This window comes from Heloderma suspectum, chromosome 3 (assembly GCF_057233095.1).
Source record: "Heloderma suspectum isolate Gila_16-S chromosome 3, 16-S_ref, whole genome shotgun sequence".
In the NCBI taxonomy this organism is placed as follows: Eukaryota; Metazoa; Chordata; class Lepidosauria; order Squamata; family Helodermatidae; genus Heloderma; species Heloderma suspectum.
In genome coordinates, this window is record NC_139460.1 from 59,127,019 (window position 1) to 59,143,102 (window position 16,084).

General features: G+C 41.3%; 1 protein-coding gene across 1 annotated transcript in view; it reads left to right on the forward strand.

Moving 5' to 3' along the window:
• Window positions 1–16,084, forward strand: part of EPHA3 (EPH receptor A3) — a 357,009-nt gene that overhangs the window by 24,431 nt on the left and 316,494 nt on the right. Inside the window, exon 2 of the mRNA XM_084843389.1 lies at window positions 201–265. Within this exon, the coding sequence (XP_084699515.1) occupies window positions 201–265 (65 nt within the window). The remainder of the gene's footprint in view (window positions 1–200; window positions 266–16,084) is intronic.

The window sequence follows — 16,084 nt, forward strand, 5'->3', positions numbered from 1 at the left end:
GTTTTATTTTCACCCTTGCTGAAATTAACCTGGAAATGGATCGATTGCATTGTTTTGCTTTGAAAGCTTTGCTGCTTCTGTACTTCTGATACTTTAACTGAAAACCAAACCAATTCCTTTGCAAGGACCTGTCACTTGTAGAGGCTAACTGAGCAGAGGTAAACAGACTTATTCCTCTTCATTTTGTCTTCTTTTCACAGTTAATCTGTTGGATTCAAAAGCAATTCAAGGAGAGCTGGGCTGGATCTCTTACCCATCACATGGGGTAAGTTCATTAGGCTGTAAAATGGGAAAATGGTGCTATAGATTAGGGTACTGTTTAACCATTTTTCCCTCTTCAGAGAACACCAAGCTAGAGACAAGGCTCACTAGAGTTTCCAGTTGGTGGTTAAAGTGTGTGTGTGTGCCCTTTAAAAATACATTCTACTTCTTAAAGCACATGCTTGCAAGCATCCATATTTGCATGTGCTCTATAATTCAAATATTATTCATGTGTTATAAATGTCCCTTTCAACTGTATTAAAAATTATAGTAACTGTTTAAGTTGTCGTTAGAGAATTTACTGTTTACATAACATGTATTTCAAAAACATACAGGGAATTTCACATGTGATGCTTAAGTTATGTTTGAACCTCCCTTGTCTGATTTCTGTGAAACTGTATCTATGGTTATGGCAGAAGAGAAGAGGCATTTTTCACGTGGATGAACATTCTGGCCAATGTAGGTTTTAAATTCACATTGCAAACTCAATAGAAGCAAGAGCTACTTTAAACTAAGGAGTCAAACGGAACCTGAACCAAAAGCTGGGTCTAATATTTATTTTTCCTCAAACTGGAACAGAATCTAAATTCTCTCTGATGAACCTGAACCAGAACAGAACTGGGGTGTGTGTGTGTGTGTGGAAATCCAAGTTACTAGTTCAGAATAAGGGTTTAACCAAACCCTTCATTAGAATAAAATTAAGAGACTGACAGGATAATACCTTTATTAGGACCATCCCTAAAATTACAAAATGGTCAGCAAGCTTCATAGGAACATTCTTCAGGTTGGATGTTATGTTATACAAAAATAGCCAAAGGGAAACAAGAAAAAAGGGAGGGCTGTTTGGGGGCATGGTAGAAAAGCCCTGGGTTGGGCCACTGTGTAATTTCAGAAATGAAGAAAATAAAATACGTCAGAATTAAAACAGAAGCTTTTCTTTAATGACTCATGAGATTGCATATATGGGATGGAAGCATGGTAAGTGTATAGAAGGAGGGACCCCAAAATGGTGCTCCCCCAAATCCCTCCCTAAAATGATACTTTGGCCCTGATGTAAGGAATTCATTATCAGAAGATGTGGCAATCACCACTGGGTTAGATGAGTTTAAAAGAGGATATATATATTCAGAAAGGGTGGATCTGTCAATGGAAGAACCTCCATGCTGAAAAGCAGTATATCTCAGAATACCAAATGTTGAGGCTGGACAGTGTGGGCAGTTGCTTGTAAGCATCCTAGAGACATTTGGCTGGCCTCTTGATGCTCTGATGAAGGAAGACAGCTCCTGTGTTAACAAAGATACTTCCAGATGGACAGCTCCTAGTACTACCAATCAAAACACGTTGTAAGGCTATTTCATTTTTTAATCTCTAATGGATTTTTTTGTGGATGGAAAAAAAGACGGAAGAAGCAGTGGAAAAACATGGGAGGGTTGCACTTGCAAGTGGAAGATGACATCATCTGACCCATTGTAAAATTCCGTGAATGAGGCAGGGAAATTGCATGATAAAAGTCTTGTCTGGAAGCATCTCTAGATCGCAGAGCATGCGATGTCAGAGAAGGCTAGTTGTCAAGCCTTTTCTCTAGTGTGATTAAGCTTTTCAGTTTTCATATGTGGTAAAGAAACATCTCTTTTCATGGATTTGAGATCTGGTTAAAATGTTTAGTGGACTACGTAGTGCAATCTTCCCGTGGGATTGCACCAATTCAGAATGCACTGAAGTATTGTACAATATATTTAAAGTACTGTACAACATATTTTCCCTGAATGTGGACATCTAATATGTCATGTAAAGTTTCTGTGTGCAGGGGGATGCTGGCATAGGGATGTTTTCAAGTACGTGATCTTATAAAGCAGGAGTGGGCAACTCGTGGCCTTCCAGATTTTTTTGTTTGCAACTAGGGATGTGCCAATCAGCAAAACTTAAGCTTGCTGAAGTTCTCCGAATTCCATCTCGAAGCTCGTTCCGACTCAAGTCCGAATCAGATTGCCAGCTTTGTTTTGTTCTTTGAGGTGGAAGAGAAGGGGCTACAGATGATGGCATTGTCAAGTGGTTAGCGGTGGCATGGGGGTGAGTTTTTAAGCAGCCACCACAGGTTAAATGGTCACGTAATGGTAATTTCACCCTAAGTACTGTCAAAGAATTAGATTTCCACTTTCTTGCAGCTTTCTTGCAACTGGTAAGAACTGTGGGAAGTAGGGGACATAGAAATGGTGGAGGCTAAAAACAACCAGTTTGGCATGTGTTTAGAGCGGTCGTAGTGTGAGTTTTTTAGGATGCAGGAGTTCTGTCTCTTGTAGAAGCTGGCAGTCCTGGTGTAGTCTCCTGGATCTTCTGCCTGGAGTATCAGAAGGATGAACAAAGAGTTAGATGTGGCACTCACTGGACATATCTACACTAGAGATAGGGTTCAGTAGCCAATTCCCTCTCTCCAAGTGGGTAGTCTCTAACAGAATGCTTAGTATCCCTACCATATTACATGATTCTTTGCGGGAAGCCATGACAGTACAAAATTGATAAACGTTTTTAGTGCAGATAATGCGAAGTGAGAGGAATAGCTCAGTTTGGATGGGAGACCTTTGTGTGACAGACAAATAGATACGGGGAGAATTACTACATTGGTTTAGTATTTTTTTCTTTTAATTTTTTTTTTACTAATTTCAGAAGTGGATAAGGAAAGAGAATACTACATTTTCCTTGTAGAGATTGCCCCATGCTGCCAAATGAGACTAATCTTCTGCATTTTCTCAGCTCATCTCTTTTTGGTAATCTCCAGCTGAGTATTGGTGTTACTTTGCAGAGGCTCAGTTTGGCCCTTTTGGCAGGCATGTTTGCTCCACTCTCCTGCTCTGTTGGTCTTTCTGTCGAGGCTCTCTTGCCCCAGGTGCCTAAAGCAGTAAGAGGGAGAGCAGCTGGCATGGGCTTGAAGCAGAGCATCATGAGTGTTGTAAGAAACAGACATGACATATTAACCCATTAAAAAGGCCTATGCAGCAATTTGGCTAGGTTTTTGGAAGGCTATGTTGATCTGGGTAAGTTTTAGCTGTGCATGCTTTTCCTAACTACCAGTTCTCATTTCTTTGGGGAACAGAGCTAAGAATAAATCTCTAGACCCATACTGATTCTGTTATAGGATAACGAGCTGCGTGTGTTCAGCAAGGTTTGTTTATACCAGGTTTTGTTGTACCAAGAAAGGGAAAGAATAGGGTGCTCTCCAGCCCTTATTGAATTTAATAGCAAAACGTGCATAGATTTTAATGGAGCTGAGTGGTCTGGTATGTTTAAAGCTCAAGCATAGAATAGTTCTTGTTCTTCTATACTTGTATTCTTAAATAATGGTGCTGTAGAAGGGAGTATTGCTAAAAAAGTGAAAAGAGGTGGGAAGGAAAGACAATATTTTCATAGTGCTTTACTTCTACTATATTAATTAAAACTCTGAGGAATCTGCATCTCTCTGAAACCTAGCTAAAATATGAACTTAAACTTATATTCAGCATTATAATAAAGATGTCACATCATATTGAAACATTGCTAATAGTGCTAAGGTGATTTACAAGCCAAAGTTAATAGAGCTACACTCGAAGCTGTGACTCACAAATGAGGATGTTGGTATGATGCCAGCCAAGTTCCAAGACACAGCAATATATTTCCATCATAGCCCATAAGTGCCAATATGCTGAGGCAGGTTACTTTTATAAGTAAATTAAAAGAATGCTTCCCCCCCACCCCTTAGAAGGCATCCAATGAAGGGCTTTCTAATTCATTATTTTGTATGAGCTATATATAACGGGTTAATCCTGGAGAGTGGGGAAAAACAGGTTTTCAGCTGCTTCTGGATTCTTTAGATATTTTTCACTATGATTATCTGACCTGATTTGCAGGTATCCAGAATATTCCAGAATATTCATTTTATGAGTTACCCTCATCTGTATTCACAGATTTGTGTTCCACTTGATAATTCTCTGATGTCAGTGGTTTAACCCTGGATTCAATATTATCATCACCGTCAAAGAATGACATAGTTTCATCCCCCCCCCCCACTACCCCACACATTTATAATGTTCGCATTTGTAATACAATGATCATCTGGTCAAGCTCATTCAAGCCATTTGGGAGTTTGGGCCCCTCCAGAAAGCAGAGCAACAGAACTATTAAAAAAGTGCAGTAACTACATTTACGTATACTTGATTGCAAAGTCCACAGAGATAATATCCTGCACCAACACCTGCATTTGTGCAATTTTCATACTGTCAATCAATCAAATTTGTGAAAGGGTCTGGGAAATGAGAGCCACTTAGTCTTTGCTGAGCATATTATTGATATGCTGATTAAGCATAACGCAACTGATTATTAACTGCAATTCACATAAATTACAGCAGTACAGATGTGGAATGGAGAGGGAGGAAAGCAAGTCACTTCAATCAATAATACAGATCTGAGCACATTCATACAGGATAAAAAATATTACGGGGAAACCACACTTTACTGACTCATGTGAGAAGTTGCCTTAGTTCCAATTCAGTACATTGTTAGATGAATGTAACTAAGAGTGTTGGCTTCTGTGGCTGAATTGCAGGCACAGGCTTCCAATAAGCACATGGATTCTATATTCACTTGAAGTGAAAATGCAGCTCTTTGTGGACAAAATGATAGAGCAGATTCCTCTGTTGAAGGGTATCGGGAAAACCACATGTCCACCAGTTCCACGTGTACGTACGCAAGAGCTCTGGGTGTTCACTGGTGCATGTAGAGCTGAGCTTTAGACTGGCTTCATGACATTTTAATTCCATTTTCCGTCACCTAACTTCCTCATGTTGTTACCGCCTATCAGCACTCAGCTCCCATGCTCACAATGATCATCATGTTAAGGGCATGTTTGAACTTCTAATAACTACCATTTAATAACAGAAAGGGCTTGGAGAAAGGTCAATAAGAGCCCTTTTAATGATGGATAAAGTACATGTTTAATGGGTACAAAAGTACCAAGCTGCTAATGTGTTTTAACATTGAGGATACTTTACAAAAGGAGGCAAATCATTGGTCAGGCAAGCGTAGAACGGTCAACACTACATACTACTGTATGTGGGTAAGCTGACCAATGTGTGGATGTGGCTGAAGATCTGCCAGACTGTATGCCCATGCCCATGTGAATAGTCCTGTGGGATCCCCATTGGTCCAGTACAATGCAGATGAAGATTTCCATCAGTCTCTCAATGTGAACGGGAACGTCTGTCCCCATATACCATCCTGAGATACTGTGCAAGGCCCTTCCCTACATGCAATGCTTTCTCGAATACAACTATCTCTGGACTGGGGACAACATAATACATATTCTGATTTTCCCCCCTAAACCTAATGTGACATTTATCATGGATTTAAATTATTGACAAAATATTAGGTGGGAATTTAAATGCTTTCTGGAAATATCTAAAAGAAGCCAGATATCAAAGGCATATTTAACAGTGTAGAAGGAAAAGAAGTGGAAATCTCTTTTTAAGCATTGACAAGTAATTATTTCTCTTCCAAAAGGATTACTGAAATATTTTTAATGGAAAATGATCTATATATACAAGGGTGCACATTTTTGCATTTGAGTTAAGAAGTTAGTCTTAAAAGTTTTAAAATGGTTTAAATGAAAAAGTCACAACAAGGTGGTGCATTTTATTAAAACCTATTTCCACTTTATGTCCAAAGCTGCAACATTTATCTGGATGTAAACCTCACTGAACTCAGTGGGATGTGCTTCTGAGTCAACATGTATAGGATTGTGGTGCAAGTTATCAGTTAGCTAGTTCGAGGCTTGACTGACCAATAATTTCATTTGCCTCCTTATCTAAAACACTGTAAGTGAAGATTTGTGCTTGTGGAACAGCTGTTGGCTCCTGCCATACATCTTAAGACACTTGTTGACTTGGTGGTGCCATGTTTTAGACATATAAAAAAGTAATGTGTAGGTTTAATACACTGGGTGTGTATATAGATGCGAGGGGTGTATGTGTGTGTGCATGCACACACACGTGCGCGCGTGCACATACACACACACACACACACACACTCTACAATGAAGTAGTCAAGTGTAGCAAAAATAAGCAAGTTGCAATGCATCTGTCCTTACTACTCATTTTGTGTCCAAACTTTAAGCAGGTTTACTTCTTATCTTAATCTCTTATTTCATCTAGCTCTGTGATTTCATACTCTATGTATCGCTAACATATCATGAGATATGTAGACCCTCCCCCCCCAAATCATTGTGCATATATGCTTACCGATATTGAGATACTTTTTTTTTTTTTAATGAACTCACTGGAGTGAATAGACATTTCTATCTGCTTTCCCACTAAATTGTCTTAAATCCAAGCATTTGAGCTTAACTGAATTGTGGCTGAAATAATAGAATCATAGAATAGTAGGGTTGGAAGGGGCCTACAAGGCCATCGAGTCCAACCCCCTGCTCATTGCAGGAATCCAAGTCAGAGCATCCCTGACAGATGGCTGTCCAGCCTCATCTTGAACGCCTCCAGTGTGGGAGAACCCACCACCTCCCTACGTAATTGGTTCCATTGTCTCATTGCTCTAACAGTCAGGAAGTTTGTCCTGATGTTCAGCCGGAATCTGGCTTCCTGTAACTTGAACCCATTATTCCATGTCCTGCACTCTGGGATGATCGAGAAGAGATCCTGGCCTCCCTCTCTGTGACAAACTTTCAAGTACTAGAAGAGTGCTATCATATCTCCCCTCAGTCTTCTCTTCTCAAGGCTAAACATGCCCAGTTCTTTCAGTCTCTCTTCATAGGGCTTTGTTTCCAGTCCCCTGATCATCTTTGTTGCCCTCCTCTGAACCCACTCCAGTTTGTCTGCATCCTTCTTAAAGTGTAATGCCCAGAACTGGACGCAGTACTCCAGATGAGGCCTAACCAGTGCTGAGTAGAGGGGAACTAGTACTTCCCAGGATTTGGAAGCTATGCTTCAATTAATGCAGCCCAAAAGAGCATTGGCCTTTTTTGCAGCCACATCACATTGTTGGCTCATCTTCAGCTTGTGATCGACAACAATTCCAAGATCCTTCTCGCTTGTAATGTTGTTGAGCCACGTATCCCCCATCTTGTAAGTGTGCATTTGGTTTGTTTTTCCTAGGTGCAGAACTTGGCATTTATCCCTATTAAATGTCATTCTGTTGTTTTCTGCCCAGCGCTCCAGTCTATCCAGATCACTTTGAATTTTGTTTCTGTCTTCCAAAGTATTAGCTATCCCGCCCAATTTTGTGTCATCTGCAAATTTGATCAGCATTCCCTGCACCTCTTCCTCCAAGTCATTAATAAAAATGTTGAAGAGCACTGGGCCCAGGACTGAGCCCTGAGGTACCCACTTGTTGTTGCTGTTCAGTCGTTCAGTCGTGTCCGACTCTTCGTGACCCCATGGACCATAGCACGCCAGGCCTTCCTGTCCTGCGCTCTCTCCTGGAGCGTGCTCAAGTTCATATTCATTGCATCCGTGATGCTATCTAGCCATCTCATCCTCTGCCGTCCCCTTCTCCTTTTGCCTTCAGTCTTTCCCAGCATCAGGGTCTTTTCCAGGGAGTTTTCTCTTCGCATTAGGTGGCCAAAATATTGGAGCTTCAGCTTCATTATCTGTCCTTCCAATGAGCACTCAGGGTTGATTTCCTTTAGGATGGACTGATTTGACCTCCTTGCAGTCCAGGGGACTCGTAAGAGTCTTCTCCAGCACCACAGTTCGAAAGCATCAATTCTTCGGCGCTCAGCCTTCCTTATAGTCCAGCTCTCACAGCCATACATTACTACTGGGAAAACCATAGCTTTGATTAGACGGACCTTTGTCGGCAAGGTGATGTCTCTGCTTCTTACTATGCTGTCTAGGTTGGCCATAGCTTTCCTCCCAAGGAGCAAGCGTCTTTTAATTTCATGGCTACAGTCACCGTCTGCGGTGATCTTGGAGCCCAAGAAAGTAAAATCTGTCACTGCTTCCATTTCTTCCCCTTCTATATGCCAGGAAGTGATGGGGCCAGATGCCATGATCTTCGTTTTTTTAATGTTGAGTTTCAAACCAGCTTTTGCACTCTCCTCTTTCACCCTCAACAAGAGGCTCTTGAGATCCTCTTCGCTTTCTGCCATTAGGGTGGTATCGTCTGCATATCGGAGGTTGTTGATAATTCTCCCAGCAATCTTAATTCCGACCTCTGATTCATCCAACCCGGCATTTCTCATGATGTACTCTGCATATAAGTTAAATAAGCAGGGTGACAATATGCAGCCTTGTCGTACTCCTTTCCCAATTTTGAACCAATCGGTTGTTCCATGTCTGGTTCTGACTGTTGCTTCTTGACCCTCATACAGGTTTCTCAGGAGACAGGTAAGGTGGTCTGGTACTCCCATCACTTTAAGAATTTGCCACAGTTTGTTGTGATCCACACAATCAAAGGCTTTAGCGTAGTCAATGAAGCAGAAATAGACGTTTTTCTGGAATTCTCTTGCTTTCTCCATGATGCAGCGAATGTTGGCGATTTGATCTCTAGTTCCTCTGCCTCTTCTAAACCCAGCTTGTACTTCCGGTAGTTCTCGGTTCACATACTGCTGAAGCCTAGCTTGTAGGATTTTGAGCATCACCTTGCTGGCATGTGAAATGAGCGCAATTGTGCGGTAGTTTGAACACTCTTTGGCGTAGCCCTTCTTTGGAATTGGAATGTAAACTGACCTTTTCCAGTCTTGTGGCCACTGTTGAGTGTTCCAGATTTGTTGGCATATTGAATGCAGCACTTTAACAGCATCATCTTTTAGGATTTTAAATAGCTCGGCTGGAATACTGTCATCTCCACTAGCTTTGTTGTTACTAATGCTTCCTAAGGCCCACTTGACTTCACTCTCTAGGATGTCCGGCTCAAGTTCAGTGACCGCACTATCATGGTTATCAGGGACATTCAGATCTTTCCTGTATAGTTCTTCTGTGTATTCTTTCCACCTCTTCTTAATCTCATCTGCTTCTGTTAGGTCCCTGCCTTCTTTGTCCTTTATCATGCCCGTCTTTGCACAAAACGTTCCCTTGAGATCTCCAATTTTCTTGAAGAGATCTCTAGTCTTTCCCATTCTGTTGTTTTCCTCGATTTCTTTGCATTGTTCATTTAAGAAGGCCTTCTTGTCTCTCCTTGCTATTCTCTGGAACTCTGCATTCAGTTGGCTATATCTTCCCCTTTCTCCCTTACTTTTCGCTTCCCTTCTTTCGTGAGCTACTTGTAAAGCCTCATCAGACAGCCACTTTGCTTTCTTGCATTTCTTTTTCTTTGGGATGGATTTCGTTGCTGCCTCCTGAACAATGTTACGGACCTCCGTCCATAGTTCCTCAGGCACTCTGTCTATCAGGTCTAATCCCTGAAATCTATTCCTCACCTCCGCTGTATATTCATCAGGGATATGATTTAGGTCATACCTGAACGGTTTAGTGGTTTTCCCGACGTTCTTCAATTTAAGCCGAAATTTTGCAAGAAGCAGCTCATGATCTGAGCCACAGTCAGCTCCAGGTCTTGTTTTTACTGACTGTATGGAGCTTCTCCATCTTTGGCTGCAAAGGACATAATCAATCTGATTTCGATATTGACCATCTGGTGACGTCCATGTGTAGAGTCGCCTCTTGTGCTGTTGGAAAAGAGTGTTTGCTATGATCAGCATGTTCTCTTGGCAAAACTCTATTAGCTTTTGTCCTGCTTCATTTTGTACACCAAGGCCATGCCTGCCTGTTATCCCGGTGATTTCTTGACTTCCTACTTTAGCATTCCAATCCCCTATGATGAAGAGGACATCTTTTTTTGGTGTTAGTTCTAGAAGGTGTTGTAGGTCTTCATAGAACCGATCAACCTCAGCTTCTTCGGCCTCAGTGGTTGGGGCATAGACTTGAATTACTGTGATGTTGAATGGTTTGCCTTGGATTCGTACTGAGATCATTCTATCATTTTTAAGATTGTACCCCAGTACTGCTTTTCCCACCCTTTTGTTGACGATGAGTGCTACTCCATTTCTTCTAAGGGATTCTTGCCCACAATAGTAGATATGATGGTCACCTGAATTAAATTCGCCCATGCCTGTCCATTTGAGTTCGCTGATTCCCAAGATGTCGATGTTCAATCTTGCCATCTCATGTTTGACCACCTCCAGCTTACCTTGATTCATTGATCTGACATTCCAGGTTCCTAAACAATATTGTTCTTTACAGCATCGGATTTTCTTTTCACCACCAGACACATCCACAGCTGAGTGTCCTTTCGGCTTTGGCCCAGCCGCTTCACTCTTTCTGGCGCTACTTGGAAATACCCTCTGCTCTTCCCCAGTAGCATATTGGACACCTTCCGACCTGAGGGGCTCATCTTCCAGCGTCATCTCTTTTAGCCTTGTGATACGTTCCATGGGGTTTTCTTGGCAAGAATACTGGAGTGGGTTGCCATTTCCTTCTCCAGTGGACCACATTTTGTCAGAACTCTCTGCCATGACCTGTCCGTCTTGGGTGGCCCTGCACGGCATAGCTTATGGCTTCACTGAGTTACGCAAGCCCCTTCGCCACAACAAGGCAGTGATCCATGAAGGGGATCTTACTGGGTTGGTAACCCACTTGTTACCTCTCCCCAGTTTGAGAAGTTCCCATTGATAAGCACTCTTTGAGTCCGATTCTGTAGCCAACTGTGGATCCACCGGATCGTTGTTTCATCTAGCCCACTTTGAGCTAGTTTGCTCATCAGGATATCATGGGGCACTTTGTCGAAAGCTTTGCTGAAGTCGAGGTATATGATGACTACAGCATTCCCATGGTCCACAAGGGAGGTTACTTGATCAAAAAATGAGATCAGATTAGTCTGGCAGGACTTGTTTTTGACAAATCCATGTTGGCTTCGAGTAATCATGGCATTGTTTTCAAGGTGGTTCCAGATGGATTGTTTTATCATCTGCTCCAGAATTTTCCCAGGGATTGATGTCAGACTGACTGGTCTGTAGTTCCCAGGTTCCTCCTTTTTACCCTTTTTGAAGATAGGGACCACATTAACCCTCCTCCAGTCATCTGACACTTCACCCATCCTCCATGATTTCTCAAAGGTAATGGACAGCGGTTCTGAGAGTTCTTCTGCCAGTTCCTTTATTACTCTAGGATGCAGTTCCTTCTTAAACTGTGGTGCCCAGAACTGGACACAGTACTCCAGATACTCCAGTTGTGTGTGTCACACAGCCTGTCCTACACTTTGAAGCTAGTGCCCCTGAACAACAGAGGACATGGTCCCATTGCCAGTTTTGAAATAAAATTCAGCTGCTAGTCCAGTTCACTTCTGTACATAGAAGGAGGTGCCATCGTTCTTTTGCCTCAAGCAGCCAAATGTCTTGGGCCGGGCCTAGTTGTGAGATCTTCTTCCTTTGAAGAATTTGCTAAACAGACATCAGCTAAGGATCCTTTAGGAATCAGGTGCACTTCTACAACAACCCTTCTCCCAATTTATTTAAACAAGGTCAAAGTTACTTAAACGCTGTCAGAGAAGGAAAACAGGCTGCCAAATGGGAAGATCTTGCCCGTGTCTTTTGGTACAGAAAGTGTGATACAAGAGGGTGTGATTTAATGACATGAGTTTGAATACTTAAAGGCATGGCAACCACAACAGTGATTCTGTAACACCTTGAAAATAAAGCATTGCGTGGATTCTTAGAAGTAAATATCCAGTTGTGCTGCCAGCATGACATTGCTGTGCACAAGTTCCAAACAAGTGGATGCTGCACCAGTTTTTCTTCAGTGCAGCCCATTGGTCAATTTTAAACTGGCCAGCTGCCCTCTAACAAAGATACTTGCCAGACATTTTCTCATGGGTTGCATCTAATGCATTAAGGCCTTTGGCATCTAGCCCATGCAATTCCATTTTGCACTCTGTGGCAACATGAACCGCCTTTAGTTCTGGGAGCAGGAAATGGAAGAAACCTATTTGGAGATGTGATCCCAGGAACCAGAGAAGCCTGAAGAGCTACTTACTTGGGTACTTGCCTAGGCCACAGGATCCCAGGCTGAAACAGCTCTTAAGTGTAACTCCAAGTTATAACTATAACTGTAACCTTGGCTCTGGAAGAGTACTTGGTGAGGCAGGCCTGGAAGAAATGATGGAAGAAACTCAACTGGCTGATTTGTGTCAGTACTGGAACATTTGGTGGACAAAAAGCTCCAGTGTCTCAGTTTCTGATGAGAATGACAAATGGTATAGCCAGAAGTGGCACGGAGTAGGACTTCTGGTATATGAGGGGAAACAAAAATCCTGTAATAAAGATATTAAGTAAACTCACTGGAATTCCTTCAGCAGAATTCATGGGAATGGAATAGGTTGGGAAGAAGAGCGCCCCCTTTCCCCGCTCCTTGTTGGGAAAGTCCTTGGTAGGTTGAATGTGGCCCTATGACTGTACACATGCAGATTAATTTTGCAACACACAACTAACTCCTATCCCCTGCATACCTGCCTTTTGGAAATGATAACTTTATACATTCAACCAGATTGTGAAATTTGTTTCTAATTAGATTTTTAAGTTGATAATAACTCAAAGCAGTATAATAGAAAATATCAGTTTGTTCCAATGTAAACCACTCTTCCTCCACTAATCCTTGCCCACTTTTCATATTTTGAATATTTCCCTTTTCATTTTATGGCAGTGCTCCTTCAGACTTTTGCAGCTCTTCTGTTTAAAATAATTAAAGCCACCACCAACTTAAGGAAAGCAGTTAAGGATATAGCAAGTATGCTGCCATTTCACATTTGAGGAGAAGGGGGGGAGTACTGAAAGACCATCTTATTTAATTACATATATAATCAATCATTCTGCCATTTGCAAAATAACTTGTTGCAGATTGAGTATCATTTTTCTGTGGTTTCCAGAAATGTACATTTCAGCTCCCATTCTGAGGCCTAAATAAAGATTTTATTTAGAACTTGTATGGCGTATGTTCCAGCTTCCCATTTTTCCTTTTAAGTTTGACGGTTAGAAACAGTATCATTTCCCTTGTGGGTAGGCATTTTATTTCTGTCAGTCTCTCAGCATAAATGCAGACCATTTGTGGAAAGTTATCGGAGATGAGATCACATTGGATGCTCCCTCCCCCACCTCTGAACTCTATAAAGAAAAGCTTTACTGTCATTTCTGAGTTTCCCACTGTTCTCTTATACTGAATTTATTTGCATAAAATACCATGGAATAAAATGCCGATGCTCACTTGGAAATGATGGTTGAATGGTGTCCTAAATGCAAAAAATCAACTACTTTATTAGATCATATTTACAAGCCTGGAGGCCTTGGAGGAAATTGTATTTTGTAATGCGTGAACCACAAATATGTTGGCTGTAAATTTCTACCTAAGACCTCTTATAAATCTTGCACTGCCTAACAGTCCTATGACTTTGATTTTAAGAGGAACTACAACAGTAAAAAATATCTTCACAAATTAGTTCTGAGTTTGCCCTGAGACATTTATTATGAAATGTGCCTCACTTCCCACAATTACCGGAAAAGGAAGCTTTTTTTGTAGACTTTACATATGGGCTCATATTTTTGGTATTTGGCTATATCATGTGGCACAGGTTGCCGATTACTCTCTGAGTGTCCTTGGAAGTAGTGATAGAAGTGCCCTGTATAATTTACAATTAGTGAACCTTGATGTGTTGTGTAATGGAATGGAGAAGATCCCGTTCACCAATTTCTCACATAATGCACTTCTTGAAAATGGGCAGAGTTGTTAAAACTATTGGGTGGCTTACTGTATGTCTGTATGACAAAATTATGTTGAAGTTGGCAGCTTAAAAATGACCTGAAGCTTCTTTTGGTTCTTCAAGATCCTTAGAGCCAGTGTGGTGTGGATTTGGTTTGAAGAGACATAGGGTTCCCCACATGGAGCTTTTATCTTGCTATTGAGATTGGTCACTCACAGAAGTTTGTGGGCCCTTTAAATGATGTCGTGAACCTCCAGGGCATCTCCTGCACCAAATGGCCTGTTTTCAAGGTTACCCAGTATCCCTTTTTTAAATAGATCGAAAATAATGAGCTATCAAATTACCCCGGTTGGTTTCCTCTTGAGTTCCCTCGTTGAAAAGAGCAAAAGCGGCAGGAAGAAGAGCTAGATCAATGAAACATATGGAAGGCTCAGATATGGGGAGAAGGAGAGGGAAAGCGGGGGGGAAGGTAGCACATGTAAAGGGTGTCTGTGGTGATCCTGCATTTAAAGTGAAAGCAGAAAGCCCCATTTTAAATGCAGGATTTTAGGCTGGTGTAGAGATGCTCATAGATTCAGATCCTTGCTCAGCCATAAAGCTCACTGGGTAACCTTGAAAAATAACTATTTCAGACCTTCTAGGAGTTCATACAGGCAGCAATAAACACCTGCTTAACAACAAGCTGTTACTACTCTTCCATATAGCTGACATCATTTGCATAATATTTTCATGCGGGTAGTTGTTTTTGATCAGTTTGAATAATAAGAGGAAATCCAGACAGTTTAGGAAAGGAAACCTAAAATCCTAAGTCCTAGACTCGATGGGACTTACTTCTGAGTAGACATGTAAAAGGCTGCACTTATGGATGTAATCCTGTACTCACTTACCTAGGAGTATGCCCCACTGAACTCAAGTCAATGGGACTTATTTCTGAGTAGACACATATAGGAGTGCACTATAAAACAGATTCTAACAGCAACAATGCAGTTACATTAGCAACAAGCATCACCTGTATACACAATGGCCTTGTAAAAGGATCCAGTACACAGACAATTTCCCACGTGGTTCAAACAGAACACAACCAGGGTTGCAAGACAGTATTTGTACCTCTCTCAGCACCTGAGAAATTACCCTTTAAATCAGGGGTTGCCAAGACTCCCACCAGCCCTAGCCAGCATAACCAGTGCTGAGGGATGATGAGAATTTTAGGTTAAAACATCTGGAGGGACACAAGTTGCCCACCCCTGTTGTAAAATAACCTTTAAAATGCCAAGTGCTGCATTCCTTAAACGTTAAAAATACTTCCCTAAATAAACTTTAATCCTTCCATTTTTATATTTTCCTTGGAATTTTTTAATCTTTTTGATCATTCTGCCATTATCTTTCCAGTTTTTTTCCTAGTAGTGAAGTCTAGAACTTTAAGCAAAAAAAAAAAAAGGTTTTCAAGGAAGTTAGTGAGGAGATAACTAGCTTATATCAGACATAATCTGTGGTCCAAAGGTCCTGATTTACATTATACAAAACTGCAACAGATTTATCAGAAATATAATTGCTTGTGTATAAAGAGATGCTAGTCCTATATATCTGAGTAAGCTCTTTTTTATTCCTCTGCCATTCTCTCGTTATAATTTCAGTGTGGAGCAGAGATACTAAAATATAAATATTTTTAATGCGAGAGTATGGGATTATCGGATGTTGGTTTAGTCTTTTCAGTAGTCACCTTAAGAGTGATTTGTGTTCGCAGTACAAGTTAAGTACTAATTAAGGTTATGGGTGACAATGTTCCTGTTGAGATCAGGTTGGGAACATCTTAAATGAACACATACATTTCATTTAGTTCTGAGTATTTCCCAGGTGCCTGTGCTTTCATAGGCCAGAAGAAGTGGCTCATTCTTTCTGCTTTTGCATGCTCATTACTGTGGCCACTATTGTAAGTAGATGCACTGATGTGCAGAAAATCTCAACTGCCTTTGCCTAAGGGAACACTTCACAAGGTTTGATGGGGCCACAAAGGGCTGGAAGAGACATCTAGCTACTTTGAATGCTGCAGTTTTTGAAACAGAAATTCAGTTGGGAGTTACAGCTGTTCAAATATTTTTAG